Genomic DNA, 18,131 nt, shown 5'->3' on the forward strand with positions numbered 1-18,131 from the left:
CGCCGCAGACTTGGCGTTGATTTTGGTGGTTGGGTGACAACTGTGTGGATTACACATGCGAACGTGCTCACGAAGGGACATATGGAAGCAGATCATACGGCTGCTCAGATGGCTGAGTAAAGCCTGGTGTATTCTTTATTCTTGCAAGGAAGCGAGAAACTTTTATTGCGGGCGTTGGGCAGCATAAGGCATACAATTATGACCGTGTTAATATTCAGCAAAATGACATTCTCGCATGGACTCTGAAACTATGATCAATCTCGTGGTATGATATCTGCAAGCTGAATATGCATCCGAGGGGGCTGGCTGTCACGGTGCCCAGAGCTTCCATCTTTTATCCGATGGTGTATCCGTACATGAGATTGAGAGGTCGGGTAGCCCTTTGCTGGGGTTGTGTCATGCTCGTTGACGAGGCAACCGCTCCCAACGCTTTGACTGTACCTGCTAGGATCCGACGCGGTCGTGCACCTAGGCAATAGGTAGTTAACGCGCTGGACCCTTGTCACTCTCCAAATTTCCCGAAGGTAACCTCCAACAGTATCCAGGAGCTGCCAAACCATTTACCAATTTCTTGACTCGGACTCGCGAAACGATATTTCCTTTGTCCTGGGTTGGATTCCGCGATCTCCTTCGTCTGCGACTACTTTCAGAATGGGTGCTAACGACAGCACTGAGAGCCGCAAGCGCAGTCGTGCTACACCAGCGAAACCAGACCATAATATCCAATCGAGCTTCAAGAAACGGAAGCTAGACGCCAACGGCAACCCTATTGTCGCCTCTTCTCCGACAACACCCAAAACTACTCCCGGGGTCAATTCTTCTGCTGCAAAGAAGTCCGCTCGGAGTAAGATCGCATCTTCGCCCGTCTCAGCCTACGATGTGCCAGACTCCCCCGAAGACAACCCGCCACGTCGAATCCGCAACGTCAGGAGCGTTGACCGACCGACTGCCAAGGTTCCGATTCCGCCTCGCCGCAATGTCGACGATGACATTTACGATATTCCCCTCTCCGACGACGAGTTACATTCGAGCCCGAAGGAGGTGAATTCGCAGAGGACAAGCCCTACGAAGAGAAAGAGCAGCGTCGTGGTCGTCGAAGATGTGGGCGAGGTCAACGGAGGGGAGACAGTCGAGAAGCCCCTTCTTCGGAAGGGCAAGAACAACAAAGTGATGGGCCAGGATGAAAAGGTTGCTTCGACGGAAGAGTCATCCTCGCAGATACGAGCCAGCGGACGACGCAGAACTCTGACTGCGAAAGCCCTTGAGCATGTGGAAAAGGTTGCGAGCCGCTCTGCTACTCCGACTGTTCACCTGAGATCTTCCGCCGCTGTGGATGAAGTCCCGAAATCCAAGAAGGCCACGGGGAAGGTGAATCGCAATGTCTCTATGCCTCTCAAAGGTATTCTGACGCCGTCCAAGCGGGACGGTACGCCGAGGCGAAGTAAGAGCGTAGCATTTGACTCTACCAGTGCTTTGGCTCAAGAGGAGGTGTTTTTCGAAGACCTCCCGACCAAGTCGGCGAGCAAAACGGGGAGAAATCGGAAACCATCACAAAAGGTGGTCGAAGCTAAAGTAGTAGTGGCGAAGACCGCGAAGTCACGAAAGGCGCCCCCGAAAGTCGTTGATGAGGAGCCACAGGAGGAGGAAGAGCCGGAATCAGATGTTGAGCCACAGCAAGAAGAGGAACCGGTAGCAGAAGCGTCAGAGGAAGAAGAGGAGGAAGACGAGGACGTCTGTTCGATATGTACAAAGCCCGATTCCAAGCCTGGAAACAGAATCCTATTCTGTGATGGCTGCGATAAGGCGTTCCATCAGAAATGCTACAAAGTCCCAAAGGTTCCCCGGGGAGACTGGTTCTGCAACGACTGTATAGGGCAGAAGCAGTCGCGCGCGGTGGCCGCAGATGAGGCGGTGAAGACTCCCAATTTCGCGCAACATCTGAGCAAACTGCAAAGAGTGCTATTAGACCGATGTACGGGTCGCCGCCGTATCAAGCTGATTGACCAAGATGATGCTTACGACAAGGCGCATCAGCTGGTAGAGCAGACGGTACTGGCTGGGGAGGGCAATTCCATGCTCGTTATAGGGGCTCGGGGTTGCGGCAAGACCACGGTAAGTCGCAAAGCCAATTACCCTACAGTGGGGCCATTCTAACATACAGTAGCTCATCGAAAGCATAGTCGACGACCTGTCTTTGCAGCATAAGAAGGAATTCCACGTTGTAAGACTAAACGGGTTCATTCACACCGACGACAAGCTCGCTCTCAAGGAGATTTGGCGGCAATTGGGCAAAGAGATGGAGGCGGAGGACGAGGCTAACGCTCGGGTTTGTATCCCTATCACTCTGACTAAAAAGAGAAGAAACTGACAGTACGGCAGTCAAATTATGCCGATACGATGGCTTCGCTACTTGCGCTGCTATCTCACCCGTCAGAAATGGCACAGGCGGAGGAGGGCGTGACTTCGCAAGCAGTTGTCTTCGTCATTGATGAGTTTGACATGTTTGCAGCACATCCCCGCCAAACGCTGCTTTACAATCTGTTTGATATTGCACAGGCACGAAAAGCCCCTATTGCAGTGCTGGGTTGCACGACTCGGATGGACGTAGTAGAAACGCTGGAAAAGCGCGTCAAGAGTCGTTTCAGCCACCGCTACGTATACATGTCTCTCCCAAAGAGTTTGCCTGCGTACTGGAAAGTATGCAAGCAGGGCCTCTGCGTGGACGACGAGGACATGGACGTTGAGGGCATCGACGCCAGTGTTGACGGGCACGAAGCTTTCCACGCAAATTGGAAGGCTATGATTGAGGTATGTTTCTGACGCAGATTGCAAAAGGCGGTTTGGATACTGACTCACCTTTTGATAGGTTCTATACAAAGAAAAGGCATTCCAAAGTCTTTTGCAATACCACTACGCGACAACGAAATCCGCCTCGGCGTTCCTATCAACGTGTATTCTTCCCCTTTCCGCGCTCTCGCCTACATCACTAGACCTAGTCATCCCACCAACGCCAAGCGGTGCGGTCGTCTCCCTGACGCCGCCAAACTCCAAGCTTCACCTTTTGTCGTCGCTCTCGGAGCTTGACTTGGGCCTACTCATCGCAGCAGCGCGACTCGACATTGTCGCACACACAGACACGGTCAACTTTGCGATGGCGTACGACGAGTACGGCTCGCTGATGGGCCGGCAGCGCGTGCAGTCGGCCAGCTCGGGCCTGCTGGCCCTGGGCGGCGGCGTGCGGGTGTGGGGCCGCGGTGTGGCTGGTCTTGCGTGGGAGAGGCTCGTTGCCTTGGGGCTATTGGTGCCGGCGGGTCTCGGGACGGGTCGGGCTTCGGGGTACGGCGGGTTGGAGGGAAAGATGTGGAAGGTGGATATGGCGCTGGAGGAGATTCCGGCGGGGTTGAAGTTGAACAACGTGTTGGCGCGGTGGTGTAAGGAGATTTGAGTCTGGGAATCACGCTTCAATGAGGCCTCGATTTACGTATCGGAGGCATGATGACATGGCCAGGGGCGTATAGGCTATGGCAATACAATAGTCATCAGCCACTACGGGGATTTCATAATATTCCCCCTCTTGGGACCTGTGGTAGGTACTGTCACAGTAAGGTAGCTTAACAAAGAGGTATCACTATTATTTCTCGCACTTAATGCTCATCCGCAAAGGTCATGCGGCCAGATAACAAGTCTACAAAAGTATTGATCTGTTATCGCCACATCGATTTAGAACCATCTTGAAGGGAGAAAGTTTGTCCCCCTAGTGCACTCTCGTCACGTCTGCCTGGCAGGCTTCCATCCAAGCCTTGTGTTGCCTGCTAAACCCGGACGCCCGCCCGGCCCCGCTTTTCCCGGGCCGAGAACTCGAGCGAACTATGCCCCCCGCCCGTGTGTGAGCCTGGACCACCGCTGCTAGCCTCGCGGCGAAGCAACAGTCACAGTCAGCTCCCACCAGTTGACCGCAACCAATAAGGGGGGGGGGGGGGGGGGGGGGGGGTAAGATGATGCCGAATCGAGTAATAAGAAGACATACACTTTGTTACCAACAAGTGTCTCCACATCCCACTTTCCAGACCCTAATTTGGGGGCTTAGACGCAGTGTGACCAATTGTCCCAAGTGTAACCTGGTAAACGTCGATCCCGGGGTCCTGGTTCTAGTAATCCGCCGAGCCCTCGACCAGACGACCTACGCCGCGATAACCAGCATCACTGAGGGAGACCAACACATGCGACCATACCCACTGGAGAACTCGGGATCCCGTCCGCTCTCCCATTGATAAACCAGCGAGGGCCAGAGTAGTAGTCGGGTCGGAGACGACCGGCGAATGCCTGGTGTTGCATGTTTTTTTTATGGGGGGGGGGGGGTTGTCCATGTTCAGATTCTGGTAGTCTCGAGACTAGCACGAGGGCGTTGGTGCTGCGTGAGTGTGTGCTCATGTGTGTGTGAAAGAGAGAGAGAGAGAGAGAAGGTGTGACTGAGAGATGCGAAAGAGAGAGTGTGGTGTGTGTGTGGAAACAACCAGTCATCACCGTGCCACCGCCCGAGGCAGAGGAAGGAAGAGGGGAGGGGGCGCCGCGGGGCCGGGGATCACTCAGCCCCGGTCCGAAGGTAACTCTACCGCGGACCCGGAACCGGATTCTTCAACAAGACCAAAGCAGGTCTCAGCCCTATGTGCTTGGGGGCCATGGATTGATTGGCTTGGGCGCGTCTGCGAACCAACAAGCGTCCTTACACTCCAGGGTGATAGGGCTGAGTTGCCAAGTCTTGCGTGGGGGGGAGGGGGCGTTCCGGTGCGCTACGGCGATAGCCTAGTCTTCGAAGGCAACGACTAGTCTTTGAAGATATGCCTTATGACCTTGTTGTTTTTTTCGTATTGGAGGGGGAGGGGGGATCGTCTATTCACACCGGGGGTTTTTGGCCTCTGTCCCTATTGCTAGCGGGAGAAAAGGCCCCCTGTTTGCAATCCTGATTAGGAAGTATTTCGGTGTGATATGATTACCCCGTCATGAAGTCTGGAAAGTGACGAATTGGTATTGAATGTGATATCGTTTGCCTTGGATGACATCAAGTCCTAGGCTTCTCTTGCCTTGTTGCCGTGCCTGGTGACTCAAAGTCTACGAGTCGTGCGGCTCGGTCCTTCGAAGATGGCTATAAAGCTCCCGGTTCCAATCAGTGGCCGAGGAAATATTTGAAGCCTCAAGACATTAAACCAAAGCCTCTTTCTCTCTCTTTCCCTCGGACATTCTCTCTTCTTTCTAAGAGGTTGAGTTATCGACATCGTCTAGTCACAAACATCATCTAATTACATACATCATCGAGTCTTACGCATCATCGAGTCAAACAAGTCCAGACTCTAGACACTTAGATCTACCTCACCAAATCCATCCATCATGGCGTCCTCACTCACCGAGAAACCCACCACCACCCAACAATCCACAATCCAAATACCAGATTTCCTAGCAGACTGGCGTCAAACCGCAAGCTGGCCATCCCCGTACCCCCCAACCCGCCACCCAGACTCCGACTACATCAAATCCGAATCCGAAAGCTGGCTACGAAGCTACTGCTGCACTTCTTCCACCAACCCAAACTCCATCAACAAGGGCATCAACGACCTCTTCATCTCCAAAATCATCGCCGGCGACTTCCCCGAAATCGCATGCCTCATCTACGCCCATCAACCCACTCGCCACGTCCTCCTCGCCGCGCTCGTCATGCTCCACTTCTTTGTCATTGACGAGTTTACGGACAATGTCGAGAATACGGTGGACGGCGAGCGGCAGGTGAGGAGGCAGTCTGCCGCCATGGTCCGCGCGTTTCGGCATCCCGAGGAGATCGAGGTCTCCTCGGCCACGGGGGAATATAAAGAAGTGTGGGTTGGCGTCCGGATGGCGGCCGACATTGCGCTGCGCTACCGCAGCGACGCGGTAGGCGGCACATCCGACTCGTGGGATTTCTTTGTGGATAGTTTTGCAGAGTACCTCGACGGCGTGGGCGACGAGGTGGCGCTCCGGAGGAAGGTGGACGGGAAGGGCGAAGAGTGCGTGCCGAGCCGGGAGGGGTACATTGCCGTTCGGCGCCTTACCATCGGTGTCTTGCCGGGCATGGCGCTCCTCCTCATCGACCGCGCGATCCGTCCCAACTTTTTGCAGATTCCTGCCGTGGATTCGCTGTTGCGTCTCTGCGTCGACATCATCATCAACCAGAACGATATCTACAGCTTCGATAAAGAGCAGGCCAAGGGGGAGGACGGGCATAACGGTGTAAGGGTCCTCATGGAGGAGGACGGGGTTGGTGTGCAGGAGGCCATGACGAAGTTGGGACAGGAGACAAAGGTACTAGTGAGGGACTTCGTGGGCTTGGTTGAGGATTCCCCGACGTTGGAGAACGAGGTTGATGGTACGAATTTGAGAATCTTGCGGGACGGGTGCGTTTCGTGGATCTTGGGGATGGAAGTTTGGTCTACGCTGGTTACGAAGCGGTATGGGATGCAGAGGTTGGATGGGGAGAGAAGGTATACGCCTACACCGAAGAAGGTAAAGGCGCAGGTGAAGGAGCAGGAGCAGCAGCAAAAGGAGCAAAGGCAACAAGCACCGCTGGCTCGGGAGGGTATGATGAGTTTGATGAGGAAGTTGCCGGGAGATTTGATGTCTCTGCTGAGGAGGATTCTTGGTATGTAGAGCGATCTGACGTTATTGGTCGGCGTTGTGATGTAAAAGAATTGCCCTGTCTAGAAAATCTGAGTTTAGTGTATATGATCTCCGTCATTGAATGGTATTTGAAAGACGACATGAGCTCAGCCCCAGCCTCAGATCTAGAGACAAGACTTGATCCAGATCAAAACCACCACACGAGGGCGGAGCCAGCGCCACACCCGTCACACCCGTGATAAACACGCCCAGATCTCACGCGACGATGAAAGAAGTTGTTATGTATATATGTCTTGAACAAATTGAAAAAGAAAGAAAAAAAGATATGGGGTATCGAGTTTGTATGACTAACACAAAAAGGCCTAGGCCAAAACGACGGGAACACCAGCACGATGGTGACAAAGGCACAACACACACACACACACACACACACACACAAAGCAGCCACCTCCCCCTCTCCCGAAATCTCACTCCAGCTCAGCAACAAAGGGCCCTTGCAGAGTTGCGCCACTGTTCTGCTGACACTCATTCCGCTGCTGACCAGCATCGCCTCCCGCTCTCCCACCCGCGTACGGCGACGGAGGCAAAGGTTTCGCGTCGTAGGCGTCAAGGCCGCCCATGAAGTTGGCCTGAGCAGCATAACCGTTAGCGAGGACGGCGATGGACGGCTGTGATTTGATATCCGGCCACGATGGTTTCTGTTGATGATGATGATGATGATGATGATGATGAGACGTCGAGGTTGCGCCTGGGGTAGTGCGGCGGACGCGGAGAGGTTCCGGGTAGGCGTTTAGTGAGTTTGCAGAGCCGTCGCTGGCTGGTGGTGTTGGTGCTGGCGTCGGTGCGATTGCAGGGTTGTGATGTGAGGGTCTATACGGGAGACTGATCTGATTGCCGAGGGCGTTGTTGGTGTAAGCCGGATTCGGGTACATTTGATGCTGCGACTGCGATGCGCTGTTGCCGCTGGAGCCGGACCTGACAGATCCCGATAGTGAGTTTTGGCTGCCGTGCCGTTGATGTGCGGCGGCGATGACTGTGCGGTGGACCTTTGACTTGAGACGGTCGACCAGCAGACCGTGGCTCTTTTTCAGCGTCTTTTTGACAAACGACGTGGTGAAGACGTTGCAGCGCATGTCGACGTCTTCGCGGATGTAGAGGCCCGTAAGCGGGGCGCCGATGCCGAGCTCAACGGGCTCGACGGGTTCTCCGGGCAGGGAGCCGGCGACGGTCCACTTGTCGCGGATCTCGAGGCCCATGGGCGCGTAGCAGTGGGTCTGCAGGCCGGTGGGCAGGTCGTGGAAACAGCAGGTGTAGCTGACGTTGCCCGTGGCCAGGCCGCCGGGCAGGTAGGAGATTTCATCGGTGAGGGAGTACCAGGCGCATGCGTGCTCTTCGGGAGGGGCGTTGGCGGGGGCGGTGATGAGGTGACGCTCTTTGATGAGGGGGTTCAGGTCAATCATCTCAATGTGGTTGTGTAGGAAGGCGAGGACGGCATCACGACTGATTCCCGGGGGTAGGGGGGAGATTGTGGTGAAAGTTGTGCGTTTTGACATGGTTGGCGAAGAGAGATAGGTTGGCGGGCGGAGAGGGGAGTTTGACGGTCTAGATCCGTGTGAGCGACCCCATGTGCAGGAGGTCTGTACCCAGAGACGAGAGTTGACCGTTGAGGATGCGAGGTGAGTTTAAGGTTGCTAAGGTTTAGTTTTTGGGAGAGAAACAGCTCTATTGCCGAACCTGATGTGGGATGGAGCAAGAACTAAAAGTAGAATAGATTTGGTGAACTGGAGTCGGTTGAGCAGGTCGGTAGATTGTTCCAGGAACTTGAGTTGAAATTTTTTAAATAAAATAAAAATAAAAAAAGAGAGAAAAGTTGAGTTGCAGTAATTGGTAGTTCGAAGCCGGGAGGTGTTGAAATGGGGACTTGCGAAAAGAAACCCCAGGTTATGCGGTCGAAGAGGAAGTGATGCGTTGTGGTTCGGAGGCAGTGCCAGCTTGGCACGGAGACGGAGGACGGAGGCGCAGAGGGCGGCCGGGTGAGGAGGGCTCCGTGAGGCGTAGCTGTGCGTGGTGGGCGGTGGGCGGTGGTAGCACGGTGAAGCCCGAACTACTAGTATCCGTCGGTACCAGGTATTATGTATCCCCTTGAGCTGGGTTCCCTGTCGGAAAGGGTTGGAGCCGGTAAAGAGACAGGGCTCTGGGGAAGGAAAGCAGGACAAGGATTACCGTGAAGAGCAGGGTTGGCGATGAGGAAGTGAAATATCCGTAGGAAGAAACAAGAAGGGATATTATTAAGGAGTACACCAAACAAGGACAGGTAGGTGAGTGATGTAAGGTTGGTAATTTATTTTGGGAATGAGTTCGTGAGAGATTTGAGGGAAACAAGATTGACGCTGGGATGATGTTTAGGTAGGGGATAGGTAGCTTAGGTATAGTTGACCGTAAACCAACGATGATTGATCAAGAACAGCGTCAGTAAGAACGAAAGAGAAAGACCAATTAGTGAAAGAAGCGGCGGAGAGCGGGTAAGAAGGAAGTGATGCCAGTCTGTCTAGTACTTGTAGTCCCATGTCATGTCGTAAAAGATGCGGTCAACCTCCCAGTTGTACCAGCTTCGGAGGGATACACAAATTGGAGAAAAAAATAACCAAAACCCATCAGCCGGACGGACCCCTGCATACCTTACCTCATACATTTGGCTGAACTGAGGTCTTCGTACTTCTGTATCCGTCCCCGAGTCGTCGGGGGGCACGGGATGGATTGGGATGGCATGGGGGGAGGAGAAGCATGGGCGGCCGCCGCCCTCTCTCTCGCACGCACACACACACACAAAGTACAACAAGGGGAGTCAGTGGACAGTTCTCTGTGCTGCCACTAAAACCAAGGCAGCTGCGCTCAAGAGGAGAAACCGCTGGCTCGGCTCGGACGTTTCTCTTGTCATTTCTGTCGTCCCATTCAGCTCAGCCCCCCATCTCGAAACTATGAGCCAGACTCAGAGACAAACAGATCATGCGGCTGATGTGTCCCACTGGAAGTTTCCAAAAAGACATTTTCTTCGGTACGGAGTAGTGGTCCTGGGGGAGAGGAAGATGGAGAAAAAGGCTGATCTGGGTTTCTCGGCACATGGCTAACTCGGATCGATGACAGATGACAGTGGCACCTGGAAGACCCAGACACTCAAAACTCAAAGGGAAAAGGAAGAACCACACCCCAAGGTTCAAACCCCCCCCCCCGTGTGCGGAATTCAACCCGCCGCAACGTGGCGGCGGGCGGCCGCCGGGTTCCCAGACTTGTGGGACCACCCTGTACCCGAAAGACTCAAAGACTGAAAAGTAACGAGATGGGAGCTGCCATTGGGCCCGATGCAAGATTCCCAAGTTACAACACTAAGACAGACGTCCCGAGCTGCAGGACCTTTCCGTAACGACCGTAGAGCCCACGTACGGATACATGGCCAAAGTACTCCTTAGCTACACCATTACAACCACGCGTGCGGCTTGCATGCTCTCACCTTTCTCCATCTTTCGCAACTGCGAGCGAATACGAGAACAATGGGATTCTTGAGAAAACGCCTCTTGTCCCCCATACAACAAGGAGAGGTAAGGAGACGATGCATGGCCATGTGCGGACTCGGAAAGGATCCAATGAGGTCCAGACTTTTGTAGATGATGCCAGGTACCTTGGTTGTAAGAAAACCCTCTTTTGGGGGAGCGGCCGGCTTACATCTCTTGGCACGCGGCCGCCCGAGGAACGTCACCCCCCAACGTCGTCCAAAGTTCTCCCTTGAGCTACCACAAACTACCCGAGGCGGCCGCCTGCGCTTGGCGCTTCCATTCCTTACTAACCAGTATTAACCACCCAACTAACACACTGGAAACTCAAAAAGCCCACAAACCAAGCTGACAACTGCATTTGACCATGCCCATTTGCTATTTGGCCCTCATGCGCAATATTGGAAGCGGTGAACTTCGAATACACATACCTATCCTCCTACATGCTCTCAGGCCGTCACCAAAACTCAAACCCATGGCCTGCTATGATGATCAAAGGTTTCACGACCCCATCATCCCGCCAGATCAACCGTAACCCCCGGCCAACCCCCCTGCCACCTGTCTCCTGAAGATCGCCTAATTATGTATCTCCGGCCAAAAGGGATCATACTCTATCTTATTCAGCACGTGTTTCTCTGCGATGTCGTGACATCGTGACATCATCTACTCTATGTCTCTATCCATTATCCGCTACATGGTAACAGTCTACCCAACCTCTGTCCTTCACCCCTGCCTTTTGACCGGGGGCATGGGTACACCGCAAACAAATGTTCAGGGTGGCTATGGGGAAAGAGGAAGGAAGTGATGCTCAAAGTCCCTGATCATCTGCATGTCAACCTTCTCCCCCGCGTCAAACGACGTTACGGCCGTTACACGGCTATCAGATTCCAAACAACACCATCAACCACCACACCACAAAGCGGTTTAGACTTCCGACTAGAGCCTGACAACAGACCAAAAATCAAGGGAGTCCGCTTCCTCACAATACACTTAGATACCGGTAGCCCACACCATAGTCTACCAAATTCGCTCCATCTGACGCTATCCAACACACGCACACACGCTACCCTCATGATCACTAGACATAAAATCCCACATAATCGCCCCAGCACACATCTAACCCTTCAAGATAGAAATACTGCCCGCCGACCTCGTATTGTTCTTCGTCCTACTTGTTATATCATAAGCAGACTGCATGGCCTTGATTCCAAACAAGCAAACCCACGACCCCGGAACAAACTTGACAAAAAGTAGCGTAGACATCGGGCCGGATCGTCTTTCCTAGCGCCGCACCAAAGAAAGTAACCTGGTCCAACGTATTCACCCGTTTTCCAATCTACGTGCGCCTACAAGTCATTCTTTTGGCACGTCTGCTGTACTTCGTGGACCATGCATGGCAAACACGCCCTACGAACCCTGAGACGACGCAAAGTTCATGTGGCGCCAAGCCGTGGAACCAGATGTGGAAATGAGATCGTCAAGAGGCGTTGAACTTTCAGTAGGATATCAATTCCTTTGCCTTTGACTAGCCGAGTGTGATAATCAGTCTTTCTGTTGATGGGCGATCATCCCATGCATCGAAATGCAACCTCTTGAGCGGAGCTTGCTCAAGAAAGACGTTTGCGCCCATACAACACGAAAAACAAGGAGCAAAAAGAAAGAGATTAAAGAATAGAAGAAGGGAGTCAAATCGACTTGAACTCGCGACCTTTTACGTCTGGTCTGCCCTTAACTTTTCTAAAAAAAAAAAAAAAAAAAAAAAAAAAAAAAAAAAGGTATTTATGTGAATACGCAGACCTCGCATCGTAAACATCAACCGTCACCAGAATTACTACACTTTTGGTCGCCATGTATCACTCTGCCAGTCTAACATTGCAATTTTCATTACTACACCACATTCTACTATATCATTCTACTTATCTCGCATGGTATTGAGCATTAGTTCTGAGGCAACTCCTGCGGCTCTCGCTGCACTCTTCTTTCCTCCTGCTCCACCAACAACATCTTCTTGACTCTTCTCATCTTGACATGGTGATATGCAATCTCACGTTGTATGACCCATTACCCTCATAGTCATTCGCACAGAGCGTCCAGTTTTCCCGAAACGACGATACCAGTCACCTCGCCTCCCATCTTTTGACACTCTAACGCTTCACGGTGCTGCAATTAACGGGCGTGGCTGCCGGATGATACGTTGCCAGACTGAAATTCAAGTTTGCGTGCCGTGCGCCGTTCTGCGGGCCTCTCGGCGCAGGGGACACGTCCTTGTATCCGACGTCAAATACGGTCCGGTCGTCCTCGTTGTAAAAGGCGCGAACAGGACCAGATTCCGGGGTGGCGCGAGTGAAACTCTTTGGCGCTGATCCGTTTTGCGGGCTCGTAGAGGAGCGACTGATGCGGGAAAAGATGCCCATGATGAAGACTTGATAAACGCCGTTACTTTGCGGAAAGGGAAACAAACAAGGCGAATTATACGAGAGTAGTCGTTGCAGAGGGCTGCGAAAGACTTGATGGATTTGTAAAATCTACAACCACCAGGATTGAAGCAAAGTAGGTATGAGGATGCCCTGTCTTGAAATTAATGATGGGTGCTACAGTCTCCTAGACATGGTTCTCACGATGAAACGGTTACCAGTACCAGGTCAAGTACTAAATCGATGGGGATTTACTTGGATAACCCGTCCTCAACGCATTAGCAAGAGTGTTGATGTTGGACGGACCGTGAACATGAGGCCATCACCACCAGCTGGCGCACCTCGTGCGACCAAATGGTCTTTGAAGAACCAACAAGGTCAAATTTATGTGACTCGTCATCTTGAAGAGCTTGGCTCCTGCCGTTGATGTATTGAAATAGCAACCGCGAAACGAACTCCGTCCGCCGAGGCAGGGGAATACAGGTAGGCTTCACTTCCGCGCGCGCCTGCTTGCCCGCTCAAGCGCCGTGCAGCTGCGTCAGCGAATACAAACATACATAGATATCTTCAGCTACTAGATAGAGCCAGAGTAAAGAGGCAGTGTTGAAACTCAATGATCAACTCCAGTCATGTTGGTTGCTGGGCGCTTAAGTCTGGGTTTAACCAGTCGCGTACGCCCGGAAAAGCAGGGTCTGGAGGTTGGCCTCCCGACTTCAATGTTCGTCCCGGGATAATCACTACACTCTTCCTCTTCTCTTCTCTAATTTCCGAATTTGTATCAGGAATCATCAGAGCGGAACGCCGTTAAGAAATATCAATTCTGTTGCTGTTTGGGAAGTCTGTCACCCGTTCGAACAGTGTTCGCGACCCCTGAGATTAGATCACCACCACCTTTTTCGTTGGCCATCACCGCCACACGGCTTAGACATGGAAGAGAAGGCCGCAACAGATGAAAACATCTTACGTCAAATGGAGCGTTTGAAGAAACTAGATCTTTCGGTTGTTGAGGTTCAGATTCTTGATATTCTAGCCTACGACATTCGAGCGGCCACTTGGGAGACTGCTACAGAGGCTGCATCTTCCTTGGACACCCTGTGCCCCCGTCTAGAGCAACGCAAAGAGGCAGAGAGCTACTTTTATGTCATTTGGGACCTCATGACAGATATCGCTACCAGTTTCGACGTGACAAAAGAGACGCAAGATCATCTCATCGGCATCCTTTTAGCATTGCAGCAATGTGCGAAAGGTGAAATCGACATTTGGGGTGTAAGTGTGCTTCGTTGCTCAGTGAGGGTTCAGGATATGCATCTCATGACTAACCATTTGAAACTTGATAGAACGAAGCAGACAGACAACGTGTTTGGAAAGACCTACCATTGTTATACATAGCCGTCGAGGCTTCCCTTAGCGGTGAGTTACCACTTTACTCCTGCCGTCACTCGTGAAGGGACTCGGTCTTGTCAGACCTGGTGGGCCAAGGCGAGATAGACCCAACCTAAGAATCCACCACAGAAAGCTTCACCACAAAGGACGCGCAGGAATGGCGCAACATCAACAGGTTCTGCGCCCTCTTGCTGGGAAGCGGCGTCTTGGGCCTCCGCACGCAGGCAATGGACGCATTGCGCTCGGCGCGAGGTCTCTCCTCTGGTGGGTACAAGAGAATATTGGCAATCTGGAGATGCCAGAGTATGAGAGAGACTTGACGGAGGAAGCGATATCATATCAAGGGGTCCTGTACAAGGGTCCACCGATCATGTGTCGGCAGCGGTGGGAGTTTTGGATGGGTCGGTTCGAGTGGTTTGCGAAGAGCGAGGATGCTGGGTTGGGTGAGGAGATGAGGACCGCGGCGCTTGAGGCGTTTGAGATTGTGATGGAGGTTGGAGACCGGATATGGCACACGCTTTGATGATGTTGCCATATGCTTAGCTTCCTTTTTCTGAGTATCATTGAAGTTGCCTCTAGATTCACAGAACAGCTCAGATGCACGAAAGAACAGGAATTCTGTGAAGAAGCCGAAGGCTGTACAACGTCCGAGTGAAGCCATATCTCATAGAAGTTTCCCTGCTGATTGTCATTCCTCTTCCACTTGCTTATCGTCCGAGTGAGGTCTGAAGATCATCCGAGTGACGATGATGCTCTACTTGGTTCTGTACACATTACAAGACTACTAAACGACTGTCATTGAGCCAAAGCACTTTACTCTCGGCCATGATTGCTTTACCTGTCTTGTTCTTTCCACAAGGGGGCCAATGAAACACCTGATGCTTACTACCATAGTCGTAGAGCAAATTCTATGGAATCTTTCTCTTGTTAAGCATCCAAGGTGGGTTTGGTGGTCATCAGCATTTGCTGCTGGGCATTGCCGGATGCCCAGGACCCTTCACGAGACAGTGGAAGTTGTGGAGTCAACATTCTGTGAGCCGGCCATGAATTCAGTTTGCGCAGTCTTACTTTGAAAGTAGCAGCTCATTCTATCAAACAGCGGCTGTTTGCTTCGTGCTAACTACTTAGAGCGCAATAATACCTTCCATGGCCGAGTAACGTGCAGGCCCTAATCTACTGCCGAATCCCCTTGCGACTGTATTAGCTGTGTAACAGATGGCGGACGTCAAATCTCACACTCACTCATCCCTTGGTATTATCAGCCGAATCTTTGGGTTGATTCGAAAAGCTAGAGCTGATCAAAAGGCAACATTTTCTGCTCCGATGACTATCGCGAGACACCATCACCAACCTTACCATGCAAGCCTCTTCTTGGAAGGCAGAGAGGTATCTGCAAGCCAAGCATATATAATTACACCACATTGGCCCAGAAATTCTACGTCGATATGAACATGCTCAGTCCCGGGGCGTCGACATCAGCGTGACATCAACGTATCCCCAAAACTTGTCTCGAAAATTCTCCGTGATTCCTGCGCATCAAGAGAGCGGGAAGCAAGACAAGGGGTCCCGCCTTTTTCTCTTGTTATTTTACCCCTCTCCCCCATTTTCCTGCGACACGATACATAACATACAACGACCATGCATTAGCATGAACCTATTGATCCCAAGTTTTTTCTTCCTGGTTCCAATCGGAGGTTTTCTTCCAACAAGAAATGAAGGGAAATAAGAGGACCTATGAACGGTGTATGGTGAACCGTTGGACTGGAACCCAACCCAACCCACACCCAAACCCAGCCAAATATTCCCACCCCTTCCTTCTCTTCGTGACCTTGGCAAGGGAAAGAAAACTTTGTGGGACGGCAAGTATGTTCGCCGTTGTACCGCGCGCGCCGTCTCTCCGGGATACTTGTCCCGCTCTCTTGCTTTTACCCCTCTCTCCAATCTCACCAGAAACTAGGACGAACATGGACAAGGGGCGGCGATTGCGTGCGCGATATCGAATAGCCGGGCTTATATCAAATCATCGTCGTCGTCATGCTCACCCTTCCCTCCCTGGAAATCCATGTGCTAGTCATTCAAAAAATATTTCATATGCTGGCAGGCGGAGGAAAAAAAAGTATACTGTGTAGTACAAGTACAGTCCATCTATATCATAAGCAGATCCCATATTCCCCGTACCTTAAGCATCCATTCCTATAACTCCCGGTATGCCAGCTTTTTCTATATTCTTTAAGCGGATACCTTTGTCCCAAATATTCCTGTTGGTCGTCTTATCATTTCTGTGTGCATATATAATCCTGTTGCCGTTGTTGCCATGTCGTGCGTGTGTGTTCCATCCCTCCTTTGTCCGTCTCTGTTTCCCACCTTATCATCATTCATGATTTATGTTCTTGGCGTTTCTACCTCATCGTCATGTCGCCACGACTTCGTTTTCCATGCCCTCCTCATAATTTTCCTGTGGTTATCATGTTGTTCGTCAGAGACAACGCTACCGAGCTTGACCGTTCGTTTCGTCGTTGACACCAAGTGCCATGTAAAGAAAGGTACAACAAGGAAAGTACCACGGATATCCGTGACTGGAACTCGGCGACTGGTTTTGTTCGTAAACCAAAGCTAGTTCACTGTCCATATTCCGACCATATCGTCCTCAGGCCGAGGACATGGATGTGGACTGGAAAACGTGAGGAAGAGAAGAAGAGAAGTGAACCAAGATGAGAGTGAAAGAAAAGAGAGAAGAATGAGGAAAGGAGAGAGAAAATGGGGGGCAGAGTCAAAAATCCTCATCCATCAAACACCGATACCAGAAGAAGGCACAACACGCAAACACCCAGAGGGCACGCATGCTATGCCCGCCCGCGATCTGCGCCATATCGATCTGTCCGGACGGATGCCCCGCCCTGGCCCTTGCCGCCGCCTCTTCTCGTCTCCGCTCCTCGTCCGCGAACCTCACTCGGCTATACGGATCCTGAGACGGGGCGTACGTCGGCGGCGGTTGCCGCACTTGCTGCTGCGAGGGCTGCCGCTTCACCGACTCGGTTCCGGCCACGGCCGTAGCGTCCGTCCCCGCCGTGTTAGCCGTGCCTGCGGTGCCTGCCGTTCCGGGAGCCTGCGGCGTCACCATCTCCATCATGGGGATACGCCGCGGCTGTTGCGCCGTATACGGGGTCGGCGTCGGTTGACGTGGTAGCGGCGGTGGGTGCGTTGGTGCCCCCCCTCCTACTCCAGCTCCGGCGCCAGTTGGAACCGAGCCTCGGGCCCCTCCTCCTCCTCCCCCGCCCCCGCCTCCTCCGTCTGATGAGGAAGAATAGGACGAATAGTTGGAATAGATGGAAAAGGAGCTACGGTGAGGGTGTTGTCGACCAAGAACGCCAGAGCTTGCTCGGACACTGGCTCGTTCACTGTTGCGGACTCGTCCGTTGTAGTTGAACTCCCGAACAGGACGCTCGCCGCCGTTGTTGGGAGCTGGGAGCTCGGCTGCTCCTGCTCCTCGCGCAAGACCTCCCAGTCCTGTTACGCCCTGCGGTCGTTGCTGTTGCTCTTGCATCTGCTGGCTATGTTGCTTCTGCAGCTCCTGAAGCTCCTGCAGCTGCAGCGCCGGACGCTCCATCTCTGGCGGGGAGTACACTTTGGAGGATAACATCTTTGATGGGGGTATATGTGATCCAAGGAGGAAGAAAGAGGAGTAAGGTCATCGCAGGCCTTGCCAAAGGACAGCTACTTGCGACTTACCCTTTTCTTGATAGGGCAGGATAAACCGTACGTTGGGCCACAAAGTTCAAGTGACGTCGAAGGGGGAATGGGGGGTAAGGGAATCTGTATCAAACAACCAAACTGGAGCCCCTACTGACTCGGCACCAGATGACGCTCAGGGCAGGATGCACTCAACGTCCAGCTTTCTCCGACGACGTATGACGAGCACGACGGCCACTTGCGCGTACGTATGCGGAGGCCCCGGATAACCATGGGAAAGAGGATCTCGTGTTGAACACCACAGGCAAAATGACAAACGGCGAAGACAGGATGTTGGTGACAACGCATACACGCGGGGTTGGTGGAAGAAAGGCAGGGCTGGTGATGATGGCTAATACGCACAACTTTGACAGGTTTGTCCCCCGAAGCTCCCGTCGACGAACTGAACGAC

The 18,131-nt window shown here is 52.6% G+C and overlaps 7 protein-coding genes across 7 annotated transcripts; 4 read left to right on the forward strand and 3 right to left on the reverse strand.

Annotated features, from left to right (window-relative positions):
- The first annotated feature begins 422 nt into the window (after positions 1-422).
- On the forward strand, positions 423-3,675 carry BDP55DRAFT_645277 (origin recognition complex subunit 4). Its single transcript, XM_060573629.1, has 4 exons — positions 423-2,112; positions 2,165-2,326; positions 2,380-2,808; positions 2,867-3,675. Exons 1-4 carry the CDS (start codon positions 652-654, stop codon positions 3,443-3,445), a joined length of 2,631 nt encoding a protein of 876 aa, XP_060435659.1. The 5' UTR covers positions 423-651; the 3' UTR covers positions 3,446-3,675.
- Positions 3,676-5,007: 1,332 nt separating this feature from the next.
- BDP55DRAFT_645279 (isoprenoid synthase domain-containing protein) lies at positions 5,008-7,083 on the forward strand. The gene has a single exon (XM_060573630.1). It carries the CDS (start codon positions 5,386-5,388, stop codon positions 6,673-6,675), a length of 1,290 nt encoding a protein of 429 aa, XP_060435660.1. The 5' UTR covers positions 5,008-5,385; the 3' UTR covers positions 6,676-7,083.
- Positions 7,084-7,112: 29 nt separating this feature from the next.
- BDP55DRAFT_540692 (uncharacterized protein) lies at positions 7,113-8,198 on the reverse strand (the record flags this gene model as incomplete). The annotated part of the gene is made up of 2 exons (XM_060568145.1): positions 7,113-7,203; positions 7,381-8,198. The coding sequence occupies 2 exons, from the start codon at positions 8,196-8,198 to the stop codon at positions 7,113-7,115; spliced, it is 909 nt and encodes a 302-aa protein (XP_060435661.1).
- Positions 8,199-12,194: 3,996 nt separating this feature from the next.
- BDP55DRAFT_645284 (uncharacterized protein) lies at positions 12,195-12,747 on the reverse strand. The gene has a single exon (XM_060573631.1). It carries the CDS (start codon positions 12,605-12,607, stop codon positions 12,338-12,340), a length of 270 nt encoding a protein of 89 aa, XP_060435662.1. The 5' UTR covers positions 12,608-12,747; the 3' UTR covers positions 12,195-12,337.
- Positions 12,748-13,534: 787 nt separating this feature from the next.
- On the forward strand, positions 13,535-14,513 carry BDP55DRAFT_723530 (uncharacterized protein; the record flags this gene model as incomplete). Its single annotated transcript, XM_060578762.1, has 4 exons — positions 13,535-13,873; positions 13,945-14,017; positions 14,120-14,254; positions 14,335-14,513. 4 exons carry the CDS (start codon positions 13,535-13,537, stop codon positions 14,511-14,513), a joined length of 726 nt encoding a protein of 241 aa, XP_060435663.1.
- Positions 14,514-16,096: 1,583 nt separating this feature from the next.
- Positions 16,097-17,066, forward strand: BDP55DRAFT_645288 (uncharacterized protein). The gene has a single exon (XM_060573632.1). The coding sequence runs from the start codon at positions 16,305-16,307 to the stop codon at positions 16,605-16,607; it is 303 nt and encodes a 100-aa protein (XP_060435664.1). The 5' UTR covers positions 16,097-16,304; the 3' UTR covers positions 16,608-17,066.
- Positions 16,761-17,730, reverse strand: BDP55DRAFT_748044 (uncharacterized protein; the record flags this gene model as incomplete). Its single annotated transcript, XM_060580583.1, has 1 exon — positions 16,761-17,730. The coding sequence occupies exon 1, from the start codon at positions 17,628-17,630 to the stop codon at positions 16,761-16,763; it is 870 nt and encodes a 289-aa protein (XP_060435665.1). The 5' UTR covers positions 17,631-17,730.
- Between the last annotated feature and the right edge of the window lie 401 nt (positions 17,731-18,131).

This window comes from Colletotrichum godetiae (assembly GCF_030913485.1).
Source record: "Colletotrichum godetiae strain CBS 193.32 chromosome Unknown BDP55scaffold_3, whole genome shotgun sequence".
Classification (NCBI taxonomy): domain Eukaryota; kingdom Fungi; phylum Ascomycota; class Sordariomycetes; order Glomerellales; family Glomerellaceae; genus Colletotrichum; species Colletotrichum godetiae.